General features: G+C 40.6%; 1 protein-coding gene across 2 annotated transcripts in view; it reads left to right on the top strand.

Annotated features, from left to right (window-relative positions):
• The window catches only part of LOC140464997 (synaptonemal complex protein 2-like), a 50,315-nt gene extending 25,157 nt beyond the window's left edge, over positions 1 to 25,158 (top strand). For both annotated transcript variants that reach the window (XM_072560768.1, XM_072560767.1), the window contains 3 exons: positions 10,540 to 10,605; positions 24,545 to 24,682; positions 24,778 to 25,158. In XM_072560768.1, coding sequence (XP_072416869.1) covers positions 10,582 to 10,605; positions 24,545 to 24,682; positions 24,778 to 24,951 — 336 coding nt within the window. In that variant the 5' untranslated portion in view covers positions 10,540 to 10,581 and the 3' untranslated portion in view covers positions 24,952 to 25,158. The remainder of the gene's footprint in view (positions 1 to 10,539; positions 10,606 to 24,544; positions 24,683 to 24,777) is intronic.
• The last annotated feature ends 463 nt before the right edge of the window (positions 25,159 to 25,621 follow it).

The raw sequence follows: 25,621 nt of genomic DNA, 5'->3' as shown, positions 1-25,621 counted from the left end.
TGGCATCGAAGTAGGCACACTTCAAAGCACCTTCCTGCCTGCCAGTACACTCCTTATTTCTGACCTCACTACTCTCAACCTCCTGTACACTGGAGCTACAATTAAGGTTCCCATTCCCCTGCTGAATTACTTTAAGTCATCCCGAAGAGCATTAGCAAATGTTCCCACATCCCCCACTCCTCCTCCTCCTCCTCCCCCCCCCCAACCCGGATATTGATACCCCTCTGGTTCAGGTGTAGACCATCTTGTTTGTAGAGGTCCCACCTACCCCAGACTGAGCCCCAATTATCCAGGTATCCGAAACCTTCCTGTAGCCATGTGTTCAACTCCTCTCTCTCCCCATTCCTTGCCTTGCTAGCACGTGGCACAGATAACACAACAGAGATAACAACTCTGTTTGTTCTAGCACTAAGCTTCCACCCTAGCTCCCTGAATTTCTGCCTTAAATCTTCATCCCTTTTCCTACCTATGTTGTTAGTGCCTACGTGGATCAGGACTTGGGGCTGCTCCCCCCTCCCCCTCAAGGATCCTAAAAACATGATCAGAGACATCACACAAACTCTGGCACCTGGGAGGTAACACACCAACTGTGAGTTACTCTTGTTTCCATACAACCTCCTATCTGTCACCCTGACTACAGAGTCCCCCAAGACTAATGCTCTGCACCTCTCCCCCATTTCCTTCTGAGCAACAGGGATAGACTCTGTGCCAGAGACTAGTACCCCATGGCTTACCCCTGGTAAGTCATCCCCACCCCACCAACAGTATCCAAAATAGTATAGTTGTTGTTGCGGGGAACGGCCATGGGGATTCCCTGCACCGTCTGCCGGTTCCCTTTCCGTCCCTGACTGTAACTCATCTGCCTTTTTCTCACACCTGAGGTCTGACTATCTTCCTGTAACTCCTCTCAGTAACCCTCTCCGCCTCCCGAATGATCCACACTTCATCCAGCTCCAGATCCAATTCCCTAACGTGGTTTTCAAGGAGCTGGAGTTGGGTGCACTTCCTGCAGGTGACGTCAGCACGGACACTAATGGTGACCCTTACCTCCCACATTCTGCAGGAGGAACATTCAACTGCCCTAACCTCCATTCTTACTATTCTAAATTCCTGAAGAGACTAGAAAAATAAAGAATTTTTAAAAACTAGTCACTTCACCAATCCAGTGCACAGAACCATTTTTTTGGTTAGAGGAGGAGGATGGATGGGAGACTTTACCTAAGTAGTGTTTCGGGTAATGCACCCGCTCAAATATATTACTTCACTCATTAAGCAGTCCCATGTCAGCTCCTGCTCAGCGTGCACTTGCCTATTCACAAGGTAAGCTTTTAAAGCACTCACTGATGTTCCCAGCAGCACCCTAGTCAATGCTCCAGCTCTTCCTGCTGCTGAAACAAAAATAGGGAATTTACTGTGCCTTACACCTGCACACAGAATAAAAAAAAGTAAACAGGAACCTCAGGGGTTATGCTCACTCTGAGAAAAAGAAAAAAAAATGTATAAACAGGAATTTCACCCAGCATTGCCCTTGTTGAGAAGGACACTGCTTGTCATTGGCCACCTGGGTGTTTCCTTTCTTCCTGCTGGTGGAATATAAATGAAGATTTACACACTTGTTGTTCTTCACTGAGTAAAATAAATATAAACAGGAATTCTGCTCCTGGGCCTGGCCATTAACAGGCTGAGGCAGTGGGCCATGGAGGAGTCATTATGACTGATTTGGGATTAGTGGTGCTAGAAGAGCACAGCAGTTCAGGCAGCATCCAAGGAGCTTCGAAATCGACGTTTCGGGCAAAAGCCTGAAGGGTTTTTGCCCGAAACGTCGATTTCGAAGCTCTTTGGATGCTGCCTGAACTGCTGTGCTCTTCCAGCACCACTAATCCAGAATCTGGTTTCCAGCATCTGCAGTCATTGTTTTTACACCATTATGACTGATTGCCTGCCCCCCTTCTGCGGTTACGTTCGGGCCCAGGTGTCCTTGGAGAAGGAACACATGGTGTCTCCCAACACCCTTGAGGTTTTCAGGGAGAGGTAGACACCTCAGGATGTCGAGTGTTTTATTTCCTCCTCTGATTCTATTTGGTTTTGAACCTTGCCATCTCCTTCAGCTTTTACTTCTACTTCACCTTCACGTTTTAATCACTTAGGCACTGCTCTTGGCTAATGAGGGCACTGCTTGTCACTGACCATTCCAGTGTTCCCTTTCTTCCTGGTGGTGGAATATGAATAAAGGTTTCTGCAGGAGTTGTTTTCTTCATTGCATCCTACACTTGACACACACATGACATGGGGGCTGGGGAAAATACACACTGACGCTGTTTGGCGATAGTGTGGGGTTTTATAAAAAATATAAACAGGAATTTAGAATCTCCTCACTTCAGCAGACTGGTTCCAAGCTGGCTGGCCGCAGCCAGTGTACTGTGCACAAGTAAATAAAAGGTGACAGGATACCAGTCCCTGAGCAGTTATTTCAATGTAGGAATCAAAAATGCCAAGCACAGATGTGTTTTGCTTTGGATAGGAATGTAACCAATGTCTACATGTGCACTTCATTTTTCCATTGGTGATTCAGATTCCAAGAACATTGGAAGGTAATTACCGTGCGCTTCAATGATTTAAAGTTGTTTTATGCCTGTTTTAACAATTGTCACACAAATTATATTTTGTTGTCTGAAACATGGTTTCCAACCTTTTTTTTTGCAACCATCTTTTCTGTCAAGTTTTATTCTAGAAATCAGGTAATGAAGTATATAATTGAAGTCAAAGTTGACACATTTTTAGAAGAATTTACTTGTAGAAGTACATGTTGCTGCTAAACACCTCCTAATCCAACAGTCACAGTTTCCATTTGTTCCAATTTAAAGGATCACAGATGAAGTTTCAGATAATGCAAAAAGATATAATTGGTATACAATTAACATGCACAACCTAACTGTCGGCCAATCACCACTGTCTTGGATTTGCACTTCTGTCGTTACCAGATCATAATTTTCCACACTCCTTAAAGTGAATGGACAGAACCCAGTGACCAAGTGGCCATGCACAGAAGCTGAAATATTCAGTCCATCAGTTCAGCATTTCAATGAAGACAAAACAGGTGTTGTAAAAGATCTACCAGAGTACATTGGATATTCTATATTTTACTTTTCAATGTAAATATACCAATAAGGAACAAATAAAGTATGTAAATTACTTGGAATCAGAGAATTAGTCTTTATTAATACCTGATTTAAATTGTACACAATCCCTGATTCATATGCATTTGAATTCCCTGTCATAATTACCCATTTTTATTAATCCATGTTATAGTGTCACAATGATAAAATACAGATCGTTATTCTTTCAAATTTCATCAACCAGTTTAAAAGAATTTGGGATTGACAGAAAAAAAATGTTAGAATGAACTAGGATATTCTAAATAGTCAGTCACCTAAACTGAAGGTAGCCAAACTCACACGAATAAATTGGAAAAGACTATGTAAGGGATAGCCACCCAGACATTAAATTTCATCATATGGAATGTATTGTTCACAACAAGGTCATCTTGGGGCTCAGATGTTTGCCCTATAGGTATTTTGGAAACTGGAGATAACAGAGTGATAGAAACCATATATAGGCATTATATAGCAGGTATAAATAAAGATTAGGAATTGTTTGAAGGCTTAGTGGGCTGAAGGACTTATTTCTGTGTGCATTGTATTGTACAGCCAGTTCTCCTATAATGTGCATTGATTAAATGCAATTTGTAAATTATAGACTTTTTTAAAATGAAGCAATCTCCTATTCACTGTTACATGATTCCATCCCCTGTATCAGCTGAACAGCAAAATCCAGCTTCAGGACCCTCTGTATGCAAAATGCATATTCAGTGTGTTCAGCTAAAACAGGAATGCAATCAGCTGTGCGAGCCTTGAAACTTAGCTTGAAACTGGGAATTGTAGTCTACATTGAGAAAGAACTTTATTTCAAACTGGGGAGGGGGAGAATCTTGAAGAGAACTAGACTACTGTGTCAGTATCACTTGGTCAGGCAGCTGGTGCACTTTCTGGTGAAGAGCTTAATGGAAGGTTTGGTGCTGTAGTCAGTGTTTTTAGTGTTAAAGTGTTAAATTTACTGTATTATTTCATTAAAATATAGGATTTAAAGATTACTTATACCATGTTATTGTTTGTGTTAGACTAACTACTATTTTTGTTTTTGTTTCTGGTATTTTTGGTAGGTCACCCCAACCCTGTTTTTCCCCCACAGGCCCCATTATTTACATTGCATGATTTTCTAAAGCAGGGTGTCACATGGGAATGCAACTACTGCATTATAGGAAAACTACCTGTGTTGTATAATGGTCTCGGGAAGACATTAACAAATGCAAAGTACTGGATATAGATACAATGGCTCAGATACTTACCTATGCAAAGAACTTCTTGAAACTACACACTGGAATGAATATTTCAAGGGAGACTCTTGACAGTATTTTTGGCAGACAGTTGAATGGAAGATAATGTCTCCACTTTCTGTCTCTGAAAATGTTGGCACCTGGATCCCACAGAAACAGATACAAACAAAAACCATAAAAGGTTTTTGCTGACTACATCCAAGAGACCAACATCAGCCCCAGGTTAAAATTCAATGGCAGAATTACAACTACAGAATTCTAAACCATATAATTCTTAATCTCCCCTTGTATTGGACTTGTGAGTGTGGGCCAAGGGACAAGCTTGTATCTTCCTCTTGAGTTCTGCTGTCAATACACTTGTTCTTTCTTTAACTTAAGAAAAGCTTGTTAGTTGGTTCCTTATTTTTCACAGAAAAAATAATTAAATGCATTTTTAATTTGAGAGAGTTTTATCCAAACTCATACAAAAAAGTTGTTTTTGTATACTTGCTGTGACTTTGAAGAGATGGGAGTCAATTTACTTCTTCTAGCCTGGTAGTAAAAATAAATATATTTTTTTAATAAATATTTATAACGCACCTGTTGATTGAGCTCCTGAACAGCGTGGGCAATGGTGAGAAAATTGGGAGAAGTACATGAGATCAGCAACATGAAGCAAGCAGCAAACAATCCCATTTTCTAAACAAGTGTTGACCAGTGAGATTCTTGCAAGTGGGTGGTGAGCAGAATGTTTGGCTGTATCTTCATCAAAATGTCATCTCACGTCACTGATGTGCAGTTTCCCATTTTCCCACCTGCAGCATAGAAACTGGACAGTAACAGTTCCCATTATGAAACTCAAAGCGGTATCCTGCCGACTCCAGCTTTCTGCTTGGTCTTCCTTGCCCTCCATTAATCACTGACGTCTCAGGGTATGCTCCATGCGCAGCAACCACGCGCAGCCGACCCCACTCTTACACATCCACGGCGACCACCAGAATGGGCTGTCAATGACATCTGCTGATAACTGTTCGGGACGGTTCTCACTTGGCTGGACACAGTTGAGGTTTAAAGGTAGGCCCGTACGGAAATCCTCGGAGGTCCCAGCAGTTGCCACCTGTGGTAAGTGGGAGAGTCTGAGTGGGGTGCCGTACATTATGCCTAATTAACGAGACGATTTGAGAAGATAGCACAAGAAAACATGCTAGGGCTAGTGAAGTGAAATCCTCCACGAATCTCGCCAAAAATGACACTTTTGGTAAGATTCGGCCGCACGTAACTTTTAGTGATGTGGAATTCGTTGCTTTCAGGGGTCCTCTGAGCAGAGATGATCAATAATTTCAAAAGGAAATGAATTTGAAGAAACTTAATATGTAGGATTACGGGATGTGAATGGATATTGAACACTTATTGTGCTGAAATGACTCCCTAATTGACTAATCTCTTCCAACTTTATCGACTGATGCACTACGACCGCAGAAGTGTCTATCCTTTCCTGCTGTATTGTGTTCACCCAAATCTCAGTACTGCCTTCATTCTCCTCCTTAGATTTCTAAATCTCTCTTAACCTGATTCATTCCTCACTCTGAAAGTTTAAAACACCGATTCCAGCCACCTACTTTTTTTCCCAATAACAGTGTCATTGTCCCATGAATCAAACATCACCCACACCGCAGTTTAAATTATGGATTCAATTCTTCAATCTGCTTGATTTTATGATTACATGGTGTGTATTTCAGGTAACAATGCAGAGATTATGTAAACGAATTTGGCCCTTCACTCCCCAGACTCTCAGCAGAGCATTCTTCCTAGCTCTATCTATGAACGTGATTCTGAAATAGACTTTGAGAACTGGATCTTCTCTCTTCCACTCAAGGTTCGCATTCAGAATATTTGGGGGGGATTAGCAACGCATGATTTGGAAAGTTGGTACTCCTTTAGGCTGGAAGAAAGTAATATCAATATGCTGAAGACGAGTTCGAAGTTATTATAGCGGACGGAGTCCAAAAGCAGACTGAGGCTCAGATAAAAGCGCCTGCATGTCCGATAATTAACCTACTTACGAGTGATTGGGGAGCAAAACATTTTATCAAAATATAAGCTGCATTTATTGTAGTTCACTAACGTTTGGGTTGTGTAAGACCGATTCGGCACTATTCTGTTTGCTGGAGGAGTGGTGTCACGGAGTAGTTTGGAATTTGCCTGTTTTTGGAAGAAACTGAAATTTTGGGTGGCACAGTGGTTAGCACTGCTGCCTCACAGCGCCAGAGACACGGGTTCAATTCCCAACTCAGGCGACTGACTGTGTGGAGTTTGCACATTCTCCGTGTCTGCGTGGGTTTCCTCCGGGTGCTCCGGTTTCCTCCTACAATCCAAAAATGTGCAGATTAGGTGAATTGGCTATGCTAAATTGCCTGTAGTGTTAGGTAAAAGGGGTAAATGTAGGGGTATGGGTGGGTTGCGCTTCGGAGGGTCGGTGTGGGCCGAAGGGCCTGTTTCCACACTAAGTAATCTAATCTAAACTTCCCGAATGTTGTTTTGAAGTTATTGCTTTCTGTCGTACCTTCTAGATATGGTTGACTAATGTTTGAAATGATCGAACTTGTTCGTTTTATTATAATAATATTTGTTAGAATACTTTCCACAACAGTTCAGCTTTTAATTTTGTTTTAGGGGTGATCCAGTTTTGGTCAATTTATTTTGGATGGGGTAAGGTGATGGTTTTAGTTGTAAAGTAAAAATAAGTTTAGATATCAAAATATATGTGAGAATTGTAGGACGTTATTTAGAAAACACTCAAATCTCCAACTTCAAATTTATTTATTAGACTATTGAAACGTGGCTGAGAGTTAACACTATTTAATTATAAAGAACCCTGTTCAATCTGGACGGCAGTTGAATTTTTCAAATCGCCTATTTTGATGGATTGGATAATTGGGTTTCTTTCTGGTGTCCCACTTGCACACGTGCAGCTTGTTTCCGTCTGATTAATCATTAACCATCTTCGAAAAGCCAGGTGTCAAGCATTCCGTGTAATAATTTTCTCTTTAAAGGGATTTGTCTAAGTCGACTTGTTCTTCAATGTATCTTATTTTCAAATTAAATATTGTGGAGAAGATTAGTCTATTTCTTGTCAGTGGATCGATCTAGAGTAAGATTTTGTACCTAATGCCTGTTCAGTACAATGGACCATGTCACTCTTTCATGTTCCATGTTCCAAACCAACCTTGCTGCCGTATTATTTATTCAACCAAAGCGCGACTTTATTCGTTTTTCCCTCCATTTTTACTAGTTTCCCCTGAAATGTAGCGATGCTATTTATTTCAATACTTCCCGTGACAAGTTTCATATTGCAACGGCAGATTTCTAGTTGAAGAGAATTTACATGAATGTATTGTTAGACTACACAACCTTCGTTTTAGACTTATCCACTGATAACAGTATTTTCTTTACATCAACCCATCAAAGGGCTTCGTAGTTTAGAATTCTATTAATTCACCCTTCAATTTCCTCTGAAGGTAAGAATTCTACTTGAAATTAATATTTATTAGTTTAGACCTGGTATAATTCCTGTAAGTCTACCTTCGATTTGCTAAATTGTCCAAAGTGTCTGGGGAATGTGCAGGCAAGATAATTTAACACGAGTTATGGGGGTCTGAATTTGGGTGAGATGTTCTTCAGAGGATTGGTGTAGACTCGATGGGCCGAACTCTTTCGCAATGTAGGGATTCTATAACTTTTTTTTTAATGGAGCCAAAACTCTGTTAGTATTATGATTTTTGGGTTGTTTATCTGTGGTGTAACAGTAAGGGGAGGCACCTGAACACAATTATAACGTCAATAGGGGAAAGAGAAGGTTTAAATTGTAGGGGCGATCATTCTCTGGCATGTAACCAGGCATCCCATATTACGTCTTGAATGCAAATTGAAACCTGACATTATTAAGGAGTAAATTAAACAGATCATGGTAGGGTAGATCCCCAAATTTTCTATTTGAAAATATTCATGGATGTATTTTTTTTTTGCAATGGGCGTTTCACAAATTCCACTTGAAAAGAACGATGTGGATAGTTGGATACGCCACACTTTATAGTAGTGCACATTTCGGTTTTCCGTTGAACGAAATTTGAAAGAATCAAAATATTTACTCCATTTTGCGTTTTCAACACTTGTGTTTATTAAAACATTCTTTTGTTTATCCTTAATCAAAAATCAATACCAGCTGTTAGTGACAAGATAATAGAAGCGATCAATGTACCCGTTAATCATCAGAATAATTCTAAACGAATCCAGTTACACTAAAGATTTAACAATAAAGTAGGCATTGCTGATTACACTTTGGAGATTTTCATGTTGCACTCATCAGAACAACTTCTCAAGTATCAATGTATGAGGCTTTCATCAAGCCTAAACATGTTCTGCTTATCACTCAGTGAAGCAAGACTGATAGATAGTAAGCATGTACCTTTCAGCCACTTGTAACAAGCAAAGTGTTGGCTATGCCCAACTAGTTTTTGCTTGCAAAACTCAAAGGCTAACATTAGGTATGATTCTATGATTAACAATCCTAAATTGGTTGTGTGTAATTCTTCAATTAGATTTGCGTACACTGCTCCTTTTTCAAATCTAGAAAATACATGACCGTATTCTGTGGTTCGTTTCTGCCCCCAGTGGCAGCAATGCTACTACCATCTGAATCAATTTGGTTGAAAATTTAAAGATTGAAAAATACATCAGTTACCTGTCGTATAGCTAACAACTAGCACTGTCCTCTCCTAAAGCATATGTTCCTTATCACTTGCAAATTTTCCTGATTATTGCAAGATGAAATGTTTTGACTGTTTTTCACAATATACAGATTCTATACTACCAAATGACAGAGTGACATAAATAGATGAGGTGGTGGTTGTGAAATCATCATTGTATCCCATCGTCCTGTTTAAGATCTTTTTTTCTCTTGCAATAGAGCTCACTTGCTGTAATGAGTTGTGTACAGCATTGTAAATTGAGAATGTCAATAATTGTTCACACTGTAGTTGATTTTACATACTGTTTTCATTCACTGGATTGTTACTGCTTGCATTTATTCTAATTTAATGTTTTATGTCCTAATGCTACACAATATATATTTGAATATTATTTAATGCTCATACACAGTATTGAATGTGGAGCAGCATTTAAATGCTTAAATGCAAATCACAGCATAGATCAAATCCTAACTCTTATGCTGAAGTCTCATCATAGATATTCTCTAACCAACTGTTTAGAGATGTTGCACACAACTGGAACAGGTGAGATTTGAACTCTGGCCTCCAGGCTCAGATAGGAATACTCTCTGTATTAAATATCATTGGTTGGTGCAATACTGGGCTCTCTTGTTAAAGAAACTGTCTAAGCAGAAATGCTCAGTCAAGATCATCTGCTTTGCAAGTGGGTACTAGACTAAAACTGAAGGTATTTCACAAAGTTAAAAACAGACTTTGCAATAATACAAACAGAAATTTCTGGCAAAACTCAACATTTGTTGAGAATCTGAGGAGGGAAAGCAGTCATTATTTCAAGTCACTCAACTTGAAAGATTATCTGCTTTCTCTCTTGATGCTGCCAGATCAGCAATTTTTCCAGAAATTTCTGTTCTTGATTTTCAGCATCCACAGTTCTTTAGTTCGTTTGTTTATAATCCTTGCAATATCCTGGTCAAGTAGTCAACTTTCAATATGCAATTGTGCTTAAGGCTGACTTTATTATAATGGACACTTGTATCAGTTATTTATTTAGAGTCCAGCAGTGCAATTGTCTTGCCATGCAGTTTTTTTTGGTCATTTAGTTGTATAGAGATGTGCAACAAATGGTGACTTTGATTTCCCTACCATTCTCATTTGGGGGCTGGAGGAAGATTCCATTATTCAATTTTTACCACCAGTACTCTCCTGCATTTAATTCCACCTTTTCACATCTTCAATATGGCTGACTAATCCCTTTAAAAGGGGATGGAGCACCATTTGTAGAAACGGAGAGACCATTGAATCCCCTGATATCGCACCTTCAGGTGTTTTAAATGGTTTCAACCAGGTCTGATTTCTAAGAATGAATCTTTGCATGTTGCCTGTCTTTAATAACATTCACTATTTTTTGAATGTAAACTTCTTTTTTTCTAATCTTTCCAGGAAGAAGAATTGTACTGAGCAAGTAAAGGAGTGACTGAAATTATGCCAGTTAAAAAGGAATTAATGGTAAGATTTCTCATCACTGGTTCATAATTGTTGTTAACTTTTAAAAGGTACGATCAAGATTAACAGTAGATAAGTAGGGGCATCTGGTTAAGAAACTGAAGCAACAAGAAGCTTGGAGTTAATTACAATTAAGAGTAATTTTATTATCTTCAAGATCAAGTTGAAGTGTAAATACTGAACAATAGATAACTTCTTCCTGGAACTCTTGGTAGTGTTATGACACGATGGTGAGCCCCTCTGTTAATTAAAACCAAACACCCACAAAAGCTCACCTCCCCTCAACCTGTTAAAATGAGTGACGGAGAACTCCCAAATTCCACTATTTAAAGAAAATAATATTAATTTATTTTTAAACTTCTAAAAGCGAACATTAAACAAGTATTCACAACACTAAGCCATCTTTTTTCTCTTAACTGCTTACTATCTGCCTCCAACTCTATAACAGTTTGCTGTTCCAATAAGACACACTTATTAAAATTACATTAATTTAATTTCAAAACAACACAGTCTGTCTTCTATGTCTTCTAGCTACGGATCTACCTAGGTGTTGTCTGTCTTTTTTATTGTGTATATGGTTCACGTGAAAAGGTACCTTTTTGGTTGTGTTTTCTAATTTCTTTGAGAGCAAGATGTTTGACAGTTAGGTCAATAGGAACATGGCAGTTGCTTTCTGACCAATTTTCAAAATGTCCACATTCTTATATTCCCCCACATCAGATCATCTCATTAATTTGATGTTGGCAAAACAATAAATTCAAACTTGATTGCGTTTTAGTATCTTGGGGCATAATTTAAACTGGTTAAATTGGAATTGATGTCAAAACAGCAACCAAAACTCTTCCCTTGCCACTATCTGAGCCCCTCATTTTGTACATCTCAAATCATCTCTGTCCCCTCTTCTAAGGAACAATTTTCAAACCTTTTAAATATTCTCTGCACTCGGGAATTATATTCTTCCTGTCATGTCTTAACCAGGATTGCATGCAACCCCAGGTATAGACAAACCAGTATCATTTATTATCTCGATCATTACATCCCTGCTTTTGCATTTGTATCTTGCCCAATGAAGGAATGCATACTGCACACCTGCTTGCTTTTTCTCCCCACCACCTCAGAGACCTGTGAATGTGTCCAAGCTCTCTCTCCCTTCACCCTCCTGCTTATTATGTTTGTTTGCTTTATTTACCTTTCTAAATGCTTAACATCTCTGTTCAGGAGTGAATTCCATTTGTTACTTTTCTGTCTCAAACTGTTGAAAGTATCCTCCAGTTGACAGCAGTCTTCATACTAACAATTATCAGCCTATCTTTTCTGATTTGCACATTTCCAAATCATGCTTCTCAATTTCTGTTTCATTTTTTAAATATACAATTAGATTAGATTCCCTACAGTGTGAAACAGGCCCTTTGGACCAACAAGTTTACACCGACACTTCAAAGAGTAACCCACCCAGTCCCGTTTCCCTCTGACTAATGTGCCTAACACTATGGGGCAATTTAGCATGGCCAATTCACCTGACCTGCACGTCTTTGGATTGTGGGAGGAAACTGGAGCACCCGGAGGAAACCAAAGCAGGCACAGGGAGAATGTGCAAACTCCACACAGACAGTTGCCCGAGGCTAGAATTGAACCTGGGACCCTGGTGCTATGAGGTAGCAGTGCTAACCACTGAGCCACCATGCTGCCCCAACAATGAGCAAGAAATTCAAAATGGAGCCCTATCGAACATACTGGAAAGTACTTTCAACTTGCAAAATCATCTGCTAACCATTGGTTTATGGTGAGAAACCGCAGGCCATTTTGGTTCCAATTTGCTAAATACCCCTATATTCCATGAGCTTTGTGCTCAGACTAGTCTGCCATGAAACCCTGTTAAATACCTTACTAGAATCCATGTAGACAACATTCACTGCACTATCTCACTAACCATCCTTCTTACCACTCTTAGTAAGACCCATCCTTCCTTTAACAAAACCATGCTGACTATCCCTGATTAATCTGTGTCTCTCAGAGTAGCACTTAATCCTATCTCAATATTGTAATTTGTCCACCACTACTGTCAGGCTGACTGACATAAATTCTTAGCCCATGCCTTGCCATTTTATTTTTAGGTAATGATATAATATTTGCAGACCTCTAACCCTCTGTCACTGCTCCTGTATTTAGTGAGTATAGGATGATGTTGTTTGAAATATCTATTTCCTCCTAGGCTATCTACCTTGGATAAATTCACTTAGCCCATTTTCAAGGTGGTTATTTCTTTTGGTATGTTCCGTCTCATCATTCCTTCACTTTGTAAAGACAAAGGATTGAAGAACACCAACATTTTCTGTATCCATACACCAGTCACCAAGCACCTCTAATAGGTCTAACTTTTTTTCCTCAGTTGTCACCTTGTTCTTTTAGGTAAGTATCTTTTGGTTTCCCTCCATTGTTACCAGTCAATATGTCTTCATATCTTCTTTGCTTTTCTAATTTTCTTTTTTACCTGTGAAACCTTCTATACTTCAGGAAACTTAATTTTTTTTTAGATCACTTCCAGCCTTGTTTTTTGTTTGTTGTTTTATCTTGCCCCATATACTACTGGATAGCTAGAGAGCTCTAGAGCTGACAGTATCACTTTTTTTTCTTCTTTGTGGAGACTAGCTATACAGTACTATAGAATTTTGATTTTGAAGCCTTCCATTGATTTTCTGCTGACTTGTTTCTTCAAGGAACTATAACCAGCTCACATTTGCTAGATCATCTCAGCAATCGTAAAGTTTGCCTTCTCCCAGTTGAGAGCCTCTATTTCTGTTCTTTCTTTCACCTTCTTTCCAGAGTGATGCTAAATTTTAACTCTATTATGATCACTGTCACAGCAAGTTATCCACCTGAGAAACTTCATTTCCTAAAACTGCCACCTATTTTTGGGCTTATGTACTAGGTAAAGATTTTTTTGTGCCCTATGCTTTTTGTGATGTTGATATCAAAGTTGATTATTTGAATAGTTGAAGTCCCCAAGTAGTTATACCCAATTAGTTTGCACTCGGAGGTCTTTTGCTCTTCTCCCCCACTATATGGGATATATACACCTGGAGGTGTGACTGCCCTTTTGTTTTGTTTGAGCGCAACCCTTATGGACTTCATTTAGTATATTATGCCCCCTCATCTGTAATTGATACTTTAATCAATAATCCTGCCTGAAAATTTTCTTTTAAGGGATGTTGAGTTATGATTTCTGTCCTCCGATGGAAAAGATGACATCTAGGTCATATTTTTAAAATGGGTCATTCCATTTCAAATCAACAGCAGAAGATCTTTGTTTAAAGGTTGGGTATCTTTGGTACTGTTTTTAATGGTGCAAGTAGATTCATTAATTTTGAAAGATGAAAATAGTAGATCCATTCTGGCCTTGACTCCACTTTCCTGCCTACCTCCAATAATCCAAGATCCACTTACATGTCAAGAACCTGAATTATTTGAATTGTGCAGCAAGTTTGATGAATTGAGCTTCCATGCTGGTTCCATGATTCTTCCTTCCTTCTACCTCACCCCAGCCACACTAGGAAAGTGTGAAGTGATTCACTTTGGTAAGAGTAATAAAAAGATGGATTACTGGGCTAATGGTAGACTACTTGGTAGTGTGGAAGAGCAGAGGGATCTTGGTGTCCATGTACACAGATCTCTGAAAGTTGCCACCCAGGTAAATAGTGCAGTGAAGAAGGCATATGGCGTACTGGCTTTTATTGGTAGAGGAATTGAGTTCCGGAGTCCTGAGGTCATGCTGCAGTTGTATAAGACTCTGGTGCGGCCGCATCTGGAATATTGTGTGCAGTTTTGGTCGCCATACTATAGGAAGGATGTGGAGGCACTGGAACGGGTGCAGAGGAAGTTTACCAGGATGTTGCCTGGTATGGTAGGAAGATCCTTTGAGGAAAGGCTGAGGCACTTGGGGTTGTTTTCATTGGAGAAAAGAAGGTTTAGGGGTGATTTGAAAGAGGTGTACAAGATGATTAGGGGGTTAGATCGGGTTGACAGTGAGAACCTTTTTCCACGTATGGAGTCAGCTATTACAAGGGGGCATAGCTTTAAATTAAGGGGGGTAGATATAGGACTGATGTTAGGGGTAGGTTCTTCACTCAGCGAGTCGTAAGTTCATGGAATGCCCTGCCAGTAGCAGTAGTGGACTCTCCCTCTTTATGGGTATTTAAGCGGGCATTGGATAGGTATATGCAGGATAGTGGCTTAGTGTAGGTTAGGGGTGCTTTGATCGGCGCAACATCGAGGGCCGAAGGGCCTGTACTGCGCTGTAATGTTCTATGTTCTATGTTCTATCTCCCACATTCATTAGAAACAGGGGGTGGTGATGTAGTGGTATTGTCACTGAGTAATCCAGAGGCCCAGACTAATGCACTGAGGTTCATAAGTGGAAATTGCATCTTGGCTGAAATTTCAATTCACTCTGGATAGAACGGAGTTGAAAATATGTTTGGTTCACTAATGCCCTTGAAGGAAGGAAAATCCGCTGCCCTCTTCTGGTCTGGCCTACATGTGACACCAGATCCACAGCAATGTGGTTGATTTTTTTTTCTGAGAGCCAAGCAAGCCATTCTTTTATCTAACTGCTACAAATAGAATAAAACTAGACAGGCAACTTTGCATCGATCAAGGCATCAGAAATGAGGATGGTACATTTGACATTGTGAAGTCCTCCATATGAGCATGTGGAGGCTTGTGTCAAAATCAGGAAAGCTGTTTCTGTAGAGTAGGCAAAGCAGTGAATGTTTTTAAGGAGTTAGTTATCATTCTTGCGGTTAAAGGGTATGCAAAGAAAGGAGGAATCTGGTATTGGATTGAATAATTATCAATTATCATATTGAATGTCCTCCCACTTTGTTTCCTATGTTTTTATGATTAGCAGGCAGCAGCCTAAGAGAGCCACACTCGGCAGACTGTACTACAGTCACCACTAACATTATCCTTGGGTATACCCTGTCCCACTGCCTGGTGGTGGCATAGTGATATTCACTAGGGGAGGAGAAGCCCTGGGAGTCCTCAACATTGACTCGGTGTCATGTGAAATCTCACTACACCAGAGCAAACCTGGCCAAGGGAATCGCCTCCTTGATGATTTCTCCTCCATGATGAACACTATTTGAAGGCTGCAGCAAGGCTGCCAACAGTACAGAATGGACTGTGTGAGACTTCAGCGTCTTTTGGTAAAATTACCAAGAGTGACTTGAGGGTTTGCCTTTGCTTTGCTCGTCTTCTGTTTTTGTTTATTCCTTACTTTTTTTGCTACTAGTTTTGCTTTTATCTGAGTTTCCTAGCTTAAACCCTCTCCAACACCTCACAACCAGTATCACTCCTGCTAGGATACAGTCCATTCAATTTGTACAGGCTCCCCCTAGCCCAATGCCTGACAAATGTGATGCATTCCTTCACATGCCAATTGTTCTTTTTGCCATGTGTTTGTGGTGATTGGAACAATATTAACCAGGTGGATCTCATAAAATGAGTTCACTGGTTGGGATTGTTAAATTGGACCAATCAAGGGTTCCTGGCTGATATAATCAAATATTCTGCTCAGCCCAGTTTACAGAATAGGCAGCACTAGTTGTACCAGCTGTGAAGCTAACCGGTTGGTTTGTCTTTGTGGGAATTTCAAAGAAATGAAGTGCTTTTAACAGATGAATATATACCAATCCCTCAGAGGAGTTGTATGCAAATCTGGCAGGGTGGGTTGACCTTCAGTAAGTTAGGCATGCACCATACCTATGTGAAATTGTGATTTAGATGAGGATTCCAGAGGTATGCTACAGTTAACACCCATAAGTGTTTGTACCAATATACGAGACTGCCTTTTGGGGATCACCTACCTGTGGTGTTGTCCATCATCCACTAGAAAATATTTCACAATGTCTACCCCGGGTTGTCATATATCTGGATGACTTGCCAATAACTGAGATGATCAATAAAGAGCATTGAGAGAACTTGACAAAGTGCTTAAACTTTTCTTGAAGGTGAAGGTAAGCCTTAGGAGAGTAAATGTATTCCAGGCACCCCAAGTGACCTACTTGAGCCACAGAGTTGACAAGACCACGTTACACCTGTAGAAGATCAAATGAGGGCGATCAAAGTTGTCCAAACTGTCATGTCTGTCCCAGAGCTTGAGTCTGTCATTGGGTTGATGAATTATCACAATGTTAAATGTACCCTGGCGCCCTTACTTTTGCAATTGATAAAGGGTCTGCCTCGGAAATGATTTGGTGGCCAGGATTTTGCCATCGCAGAAGTGAAAAAACCGCTTTTGTCTAAGGTATTAGCACAATAAGATCCCAAATAAGATGCCTTCCCATACAGTATTGCCATGTTGGCTCACTGGTGGCCCAATGGCAAGGAACACTCTAGCCAAATGTCAGGGAAGCATAATGCTGAAGGCATTTGCTCAGGTAGCAAAGGAAGATTTGGCAGTCATCTTTGTGATGAAATTCCACTAATACATTTTACAGATATAAATTTGTGATAGTAATGGGCCACAAACCCATGCTAGGGCTACTTGGAGGACAGGGCTATGCCGTCCATAGTCAAATTCAGTTTTTATTCTTTCCTGAAGTTGGAAGTCTCTCTGGGAGACTAAGTGGCAAATGCAGATATCTTGAGCCTCCTCCTTCTGGCAGATATATCAATGGCAGCACCACACTGTAAGAGTCCATTCTTGTTTTAAACTTTTCTGGATACGCTTTCAGTTATGGCTGACAATATCTGACTATGGACACAAAAAGATCCAGTCCTGCAAAACTAAAACAGCTGGTGATGGGGGAAACAAAAGGGGTATTATAACCAGAATTGAAACCCTTCTGAGACCAGATCACCAGAGAGGATTGTATATTATTATGGGGAGCAAGTGATTGTTCCAGGCAAAAGTCCTCACCAGATACTGGCTGAACTTTAAGGTCATCTAGGGGTTTCCACTGTGAAGATGTTGGCAAGAAGTTGTCTGGTGGTCAAGATTGGATGCTGACATAGCTGAATTGGTGGACAGCAATCAGAGTGCCAACAAGGACAAAAATTACCATTGGCAGTTCCCCACATTTGTGGGAATGGCCAGGTAAATCCTGGATTTGGTTACACGCTGACAATACCAGTCCTTTTTGTGGGTTCTATTTTTAGTCTTTGTGGACATCCATTCAAAGTTGTTGAATGTACATGAGTTCATTCATCAAACATTGGAACAATGATTGAAAAGTTGCGCATTTTGCAATGCACTGACCAAATATACATTGGTCACAGATAACAAGGCATCATTTGTCTGCAGAGAATTTGAGCATTTCCTAAAGTCAAATTGCATTCAGCACGAGGATAATGGATGGTGTGGAGCTGTCCTTAATTATCTGGCGGAACGAGCAGTCCAAACTTTGAAGGCAGGATTAAAGAAATAGCCTACAGCTTCACCTGATTACAAACTGTCCTGGTTCCTGTTTGATTATAGGACCAACCCTCTCAACTACAGGGATACCTCCAGCAAAGTTGCTCATGGGAAGATGATGTCACATCCAGGTTAAATCTGAATTTCCTGGATCTTGGGATGAGGTTGAAGGTGAAACTGTATCAGGTGCATGTCCACCAGATTCCTCTAAGCAAGAAAGGCAGTTTACTTCAGGTGATCAAAGCCATGGGAAAGGCCCTGCACAGGTAAGAGGCATGGTTGATGTGAGGTCAGGTCCTATATGGTTTGAGGATGAGACCATTTTGATAAGCACATGGACCACATGAAAGCTGCAACCTTGCAAGTGGGGTAGAAACAGAGCATACCGGACCCTCGCAACATCCGACAAGGCTGTTAGAACCCGTGGGTTCTCCCCCTCTGTCTAGCATCAAATAAACCTCTGAAGGTGAGATGGACATGATAAATGTTGCAGCCTTTGGCATTGCTGCCTAAAGATTTTTGGTTGAGATGCTCTTAGCGCAAGAGGCGGGCTATGATTGAGTACATGCCGTAGGAGTGGAAGTAAGGCCATTCGGCCCATCGAGTCCACTCCGCCATTCAATCATGGCTGATGGGCATTTCAACTCCACTTACCTGCATTCTCCCCGTAGCCCTTAATACCTTGTGACATCAAGAATTTATCAATCAAAGGCAGAATCAGTATCTGAGGCAGAATCAAAGGAAGTGCCCCAGGAGAAACTATAGGAAAAAGAACAGGCCTACATCCCAGGGCTGAGAGGGGGAAGGAGCTAACTTGGGGGTTGGAATGGTGTCAGCCAGGTGGATCTCGTAGAATGAGTTCCCTGACTGGGGCTGTTAATCTGGGTGAGTCAATAAACACACGGGTGGTGTGGACAAAAATAGACACTACAGGTTATTCTGCTGTAATGTGACAGTTGTTTCTCTACAACTTCTCACTATGGCAACCCGCTGTAGAAGATCACTAATATAAAATTGCTATACCCATTCAATAGAATGTTTGTTATCCAAACAACATCTGCAATTTGTCAATCATGTTAGAGCCAATTTGTGCTGGAGAAATACTTGGAACAATCTATGCTGCCCCATATTAGTAGTGTGGGGAATGAGGAGGAACTATTTTAAACAGGAGATTCAGAACTTTCTCTCTCCAGTGACTGATGCTAAGCTGACAGTGCACAGGTAAATAAAGAGTGACTCGGTGCAATTATTTCAATGGGGTCCGGAGAAAACAATAATGACTGAAGAACATTCACTCATTTGTCAATTTTCTTTATTTTTAAATAATAAAACCTGCACAGTGGCTCAGTGGTTAGCATTGCTGCCTCACAGCACGAGGGACCCGAGAAATAGAATTCTGATCATAAATAATTTCAGCAAATAAAAATGCTAGCCTATTGCTGACAACATAAAATTATCACTGTTTTCTTAACAAGCACTTGGTTCACTTATGTCCAAGGGGGAAGAAAATGTGTTACTTGGCTAGTTTGTGTCAGTCCAGACCCAGAGTGGTGTCATTCTAAAATGTCTTCTAGATAGTTCTAGATGAACAATGAATTTTGGCTAAGCCAATGATGTCAATGTCTCCTATACGATTGAGTTTTAAAAAAAAAAATCCCTGCAGGCAGGGATCACTGGTCTTCCCAATCCTTACCTCTGCCCAGAAAGTTCTTTTATTTTTCTCTCCTAAATCAGTTTGCATATATGTGTAAGGAGATTAGTGTTTTAACTAGTTAAGTAGTGACCGTTCACTATTGTTTACCTGTGGTTAAAATCTATTTACTTTGTGTTTTATGACATGGGGTAAAACCCCCTGCTAATTTAAGCTTGCAACGCAGAAATGATTTAACCCATGCTGTAATCTGTTTAAAATTAGAGAGACCAAGAACTATCCCAAAGGTCACTATTTAAAGTAAAAAAAAAAGCAACTTTTATTTCTTTTTAAAAGTCTAACAGAGAATAATTAACTAAAACTATTTCCAACTCCTTTCTCTAACCTATCTTTTACTTTCCCTTCTATAATTCCCGCCTCAGGCAACTCTGTGTGGAGTTTGCACATTCTCCCCGTGTCTGCGTGGGTTTCCTCCCACAGTCCAAAAATTTCAATTTCAAATGTCAATTTCAAAACCAGGCAGTTGTCAAATCTTTTCTTTATATCGTTCTCTGTCATCTTCATGCGGTTTCTGTTTCACAGGTCGTTGATAGGTAAAGGTACCTTTTAAGCGCTAATTTGTGGACAGTCTACAGATATTGGTAGCTTGGCAGCTCTTCCCCCAAATGTTCAATTTGTTTAATATTTATACTCCAAAGCATTGGATCATTTTATTGGTTTTAATATTGTCAAAATACCAAATTCAAACTTGATTGGCATTTAGTATCTTGGGGCATAATTTAAAGTAGTCTAATTTGAATTGGTTTTGTCTCATAGCAACCCAGGTACTGCTAGCTGCTGGACCAAATATTATGTTCTAGATTTTCCAGTACATTCTGTGCCTCTAAGTCCTTGCTAGCTTTAAGCTCTCTAAGGTACAGTAACCCTTACACCTTCATACATTTGTTATAAATAGCAATTGTTGCTAAGTACAGAAACCTGGTCTGTGTGTTGCAATGATTATCACTCCTTTCCAGACGATAAGTAATTACCACTTTGAGAACCCTCCCCACAAATGTGTAATACTGTATTTCTTGCTTCCTTGATTTTAATTTAGTCATTAAAAAGTGACCTCCTAATCTTTTATTAATTACTTAATGATTTCAACTGGTACTTTAAAGTTCAGGACATTTGTTTCAGAGCAGATTGAAGCACTTGTGCCAGCAATTGAATCCATTATGCTGCTGGTTAAGTAGCTGTCTCAGTTGTTGAAACGTTGGTTGAGTGTATCATGAAACTGCTTCTTATGGATTAAATAAGTATTACTACTTTTTTAAAATTTGAGTTTTGAGTAACATGATTGTGGTTATGATTTGGAGATGTTGGTGTTGGACTGGGGTGTGTGAAGTTAAAAATCATAACACCAGGTTGAGTCCAACAGGTTTTAATGCAAGGAGTGTTAGAAGTAAGAGTGAAGAACTTAGAGCGTGGATCAGTACTTGGGACTATGATGTTGTGGTCATAATGGAGACGTGGGTTTCACAGGGGCAGGAATGGTTGCAAGATGTTCCAGGGTTCAGAACGTTTAAAAAGAACAGGGAGGGTGGAAAAAGAGGAGAGGGTGTAGCATTGCTAATCAAGGAAGCAAGAAATATAGTATTACACATTTGTGGGGAGGGTCCTCAGTGATAATTACTTATCCTCTGGAAAGGAGTGATAATCATTGCTAATCAGAGAGAGTGAAGATTTGTCTACTGACAGTATGGGTGGACGTTAGTACCAGCAAGGGAGTAGCCACCTCATGGGACATTTTCTCCAGACCACCGAATAGCAGTAGAGAGATTGAAGAACTCATAGGCTGGCAGATTTTGGAAAAATGCAGATGTAGCAGGTTGATGTTATGGGTGACTTCAACTCTCCCAATATCAATTGGAATCTCCTTAGTGCAGATGCTTTAGATGGAGCTGTTTTTTGTCAGATATGTTCAAGAGGGTTTCCTTAGTATGTAGACAGGCCGATGAGGGGAGAGGCCATTTTGGATTTGGTTCTCAACAATGAGCCAGGACAGGTGTCAGATCTCACGGTGGGAGAACACTTTGGTGACAGTGATCACAACTGCCTCACCTTTACCATAGCCTTGGAGAGGGAAAGGAGCAGTTACCCAGGGAAGGGAAAGGGAAAATATGTTGCTATGAGACAGGAGTTGGGAAGTACAGACTGTGGGCAACTGTTTCACACAGAGGGCACAACAGAATGTGGAGACTGTTTGTTTGTTTAAGGAGCAATTGTTGCGAGTGACTCTGATTTGTTCCTCTGAGACAGGCAAGAAGGGGTAAAAATAAGGAACCTTGGATGTGAAGAACAGAGGAGCTTCTCATCAAAAGGAAGAAAGCAGCTTACATAAGGTGGAGGAAGCAAGGATCTAGCAGAGCTTTAGAGGATTACAGGCTTGCTAGAAAGGAGCTCAGAAATGGACTGAGGAGAGCCAGGAGCAGGCACGAAGAAGGCGTGGCAAGAAGGATTAGGGAGAACCCAAAAGTATTTTGAGGAATAAAAGAATAATCGGGGAAAAGGTAGGGCCGGTCTGGGATAGTGTAGTGGACTTGTGCGTGAACTCTGAGCAGATAGGGGAAGCCCTAAATGAGTCTTTTTGCTTCAGTTTTCACGAAGGAAAGGGACCTTTAATGTGAATAAGAAATTTTGAGGAGCTGGGAAACAGGCTTGAACAGATCAAGATTGAAGTTGATGTGCTGGAAATTTTGGCAAACATTAAGTGCCCAGACCAGATTTATTCTAGGCTGCTTAGCCTTTGACAAAGATCTTTGCTTCCTCACTCTCCACGGGAGTTTGAGGGAGGTGGATGTTCTTCCTCTTTTCAAGAAGGGGAATAGGTAAATCCCTGGCAATTACAGACCAGTCAATTTTACATCTGTGGTCAGCAAGGTTTTGGAAAGAATTCTGAGGGATAGGATTTATGACTTTGAGAAAGCATAGAGTCAGCATGGCGTTGTGAGGGGCAGGTCGTGCCTCACAAACCTTACTGAGTTCTTTTGAGGAGGTGACGAGACAGGTCAAGCAGTAGACTTGGTATATGTGGACTTCAGCAAGGCATTTGATAAGGTTTCCCATGGTCAGGAAGTATGGGATACAGGGAGATTTGGCCATCTGGATTCCGAATTGGCTGGCTGACAGAAGACAGAGTGGTTGTAGATGGAAAGTATTCTGCCTGGAGGTCTGTGGTGAATGGTGTCCCACAGAACTCTGTTCTTGGGCCTCTACTCTTTTGTAGTTTTTACAAATGACTTGGATGAGGAGGTTGTGGGGTGGGTTAGATAAATGTTGCTGATGACAAATGTTGGAGGTGCTGTCAATAGTATAGAGATCTGCTGCAATGTGACATAGACATGTTGCAGAGCTGGGCTGAGAAATGGCAGATGGCGTTCAACCTGGATAAATGCGAGGTGATGCATTTTGAAAGGTCGAATTTGAAAGCTGAGTCCAGGATTAAGGATAGGATTCTTGGCAGTGTGGAGGAACAGAGGGATCTTGGGGTGCAGGTACATAGATCCCTTAGAATGGCCACCCAAGTGGACAGGGATGTTAAGAAAGCATATGTTGTTTTGGCTTTCATTAACAGGGGGATTGAGTTTAAGAGTCATGAGATCTTGTTGCAGCTCTATAAAACTTTGGTTAGACCACAATTGGAATACTGCGTCCAGTTCTGGTCACCCTATTATAGGAAAGATGTGGATGCTTCAGAGAGGGTTCAGAGGAGGTTTACCAGGATGCTGCCTGGACTGGAGGGCTTATCTTATGAGGAGAGGTTGACTGAGCTTGGACTTTTTTTCATTGGAGAAAAGGAGGAGGAGAGGGGACCTAATTGAGGTATACAAGATAATGAGAGGCATAGATAGAGTCGATAGCCAGAGACTATTTCCCAGGGCAGAAATGACTAACACGAGGGATCATAGTTTTATGCTGGTTGGAGGAAAGTATAGAAGGGATGTCAGAGGTGGGTTCTTTACACAGCGTTGTGAGAGCGTGGAATGCGTTGCCAACAGCAGTTGTGGAGGCAGGGTCATTGGGGACATTTAAGAGACTCCTGGACGTGCATATGGTCACAGAAATTTAAGGGTGCATACATGAGGATCAGTGGCCGGCACAACATCGTGGGCTAAAGGGCCTGTTCTGTGCTGTACTGTTCTATGTTCTAAGTCCCTGGTGAGACCACACTTTGGAATATTGTGTCCAGTTCTGGTCGCCCTACTATAGGAAAGATATGGAGAGGGTGCGAAGAATGTTTACCTGGATGCTGCCTGGACTTGGAGGGTTTGCCTTATGATGAGAGGTTGTATAAGCTCAGACTTTTCTCTCTCTGGAGAGGAGGAGGAAGAGAGGTGACCTGATTGAGGTAATGAGAGGCATGGATAGAGTCAATAGCCAGAGACATTTTCCCAGGGCAGGATTGACTGGTCCGAGGGGTCATAGTTTGAAGATATTAGGAGAAAGGTATAGAGGAGATGTCAGAGGAAGGTTCTTAACGCAGAGAGTTGTGAATGCGTGGAATGCATTGCCAGTGGTGGTAGTGGAAGCAGAGTCATTCGGGACATTTAAGCAACTGCTGGACATGCACATGGACAACAGTGAATTGATGGGTGCGTAGGTTAGGTTATTTTATTTTAGATTAGGAATAATCCTTGGTACAACATCATTGGCCGAAGGACCTGTTCTGTGCTGTACTTTTCTATATTCTATGTTTACTTGGAAGCACTAGCTTTCGGAGCGCTGCTCCTTCAGGTGATTGTGGTGTATAATATTGTAAGGATTCACTAAGTTTAACATCTTAAATGGTTCCTCCTTCAGGTTACTAGACTAAAATGTTGTCTCTTTTATTGCAGCTTTGTTCGCTCATTGAAGGTGCCTTTAATATCAATGGATTTCGAGCCTTGGAGGAATTTCTGTCAAATGAAGCTGAATATCCACCTCAGAAATGCAATAAGCCATTTGTAAACAAGCTCGATAAACTAGCTCACAAGGTATGCACCTTTTCTTACAGTGCCATTATTTATTAATAACACAGTTCTCCAGCTAACTCAGATTACTTGTTGCAGCTTAACGTTCTGTTTTTCAGGAAATGGACAAAAATCAGTTCACAAATGTCTCATTACTGTTGAAAGCCTTGCAGAGGTTCTGTAAAGAGGATATGGAGGATGGTCTCTCTTGTCTAATTAAACATGGACTTATTCAGAAGATAAGTATTTATAAGAAACAAAACCTGCCTTCTCAATTTAAATGTAGTTGGTAGAATTTTTATTCTGGAGTGGAAAAAATGTTTTGGAAAAATGGCTGAATGCATGCGTTTCATATTTAGGACAGTGGGGTAGCTGATTTTTATCATAGTGGCAGAAAATATAAGTCTATTTGAGTCCTTAACTGAAATAAAAAATGTACTCACGGAGAGAATTTAGCAAATGGCAGTCAATTTGCTTGAAGGCGTGTACACAAAGTGAAGTGCAAGCATAAATTGATCACTTATCTATCCATAAGACATAGACGTAAGAGTGGAAGTAAGGCCATTCGGCCCATCGAGTCCACTCGGCAAATTGCTGTGTTCAGCAATTCAGTTTAATTTTACATATGCATTTGTAATTTACTGGCTATCTTTTCGTGCCTTTTGCTATTTGAAATTCTTTACTCTCACTGACCATGCTAACCTCAGCAGGACTATTGGTGAGTAAACAGAGACCGATGACAGTATTAGTATGATATCAAAACTTTTTAATAGACCAAAGGCCTACTTATTTATCAGTTGCTGAACTGCGCAAATGGGATTGGGGGGAAACAAAGAAAATTTGCACCAGGAGAGCTATAAAATGATCAAACCTATTAAGCAAACAAGCAGGATGTGTGGGGATAAGAGAACCTGCAAAGGAAATCACAGCTAACATTGGAGTAGCTTCTTGGGAGGGGGTGGG

This window comes from Chiloscyllium punctatum, chromosome 41 (assembly GCF_047496795.1).
Source record: "Chiloscyllium punctatum isolate Juve2018m chromosome 41, sChiPun1.3, whole genome shotgun sequence".
Taxonomy (NCBI): Eukaryota; Metazoa; Chordata; class Chondrichthyes; order Orectolobiformes; family Hemiscylliidae; genus Chiloscyllium; species Chiloscyllium punctatum.
The sequence above is the reverse complement of the archived record's forward strand: the minus strand, read 5'-3'. Positions and strand labels throughout refer to the sequence as shown.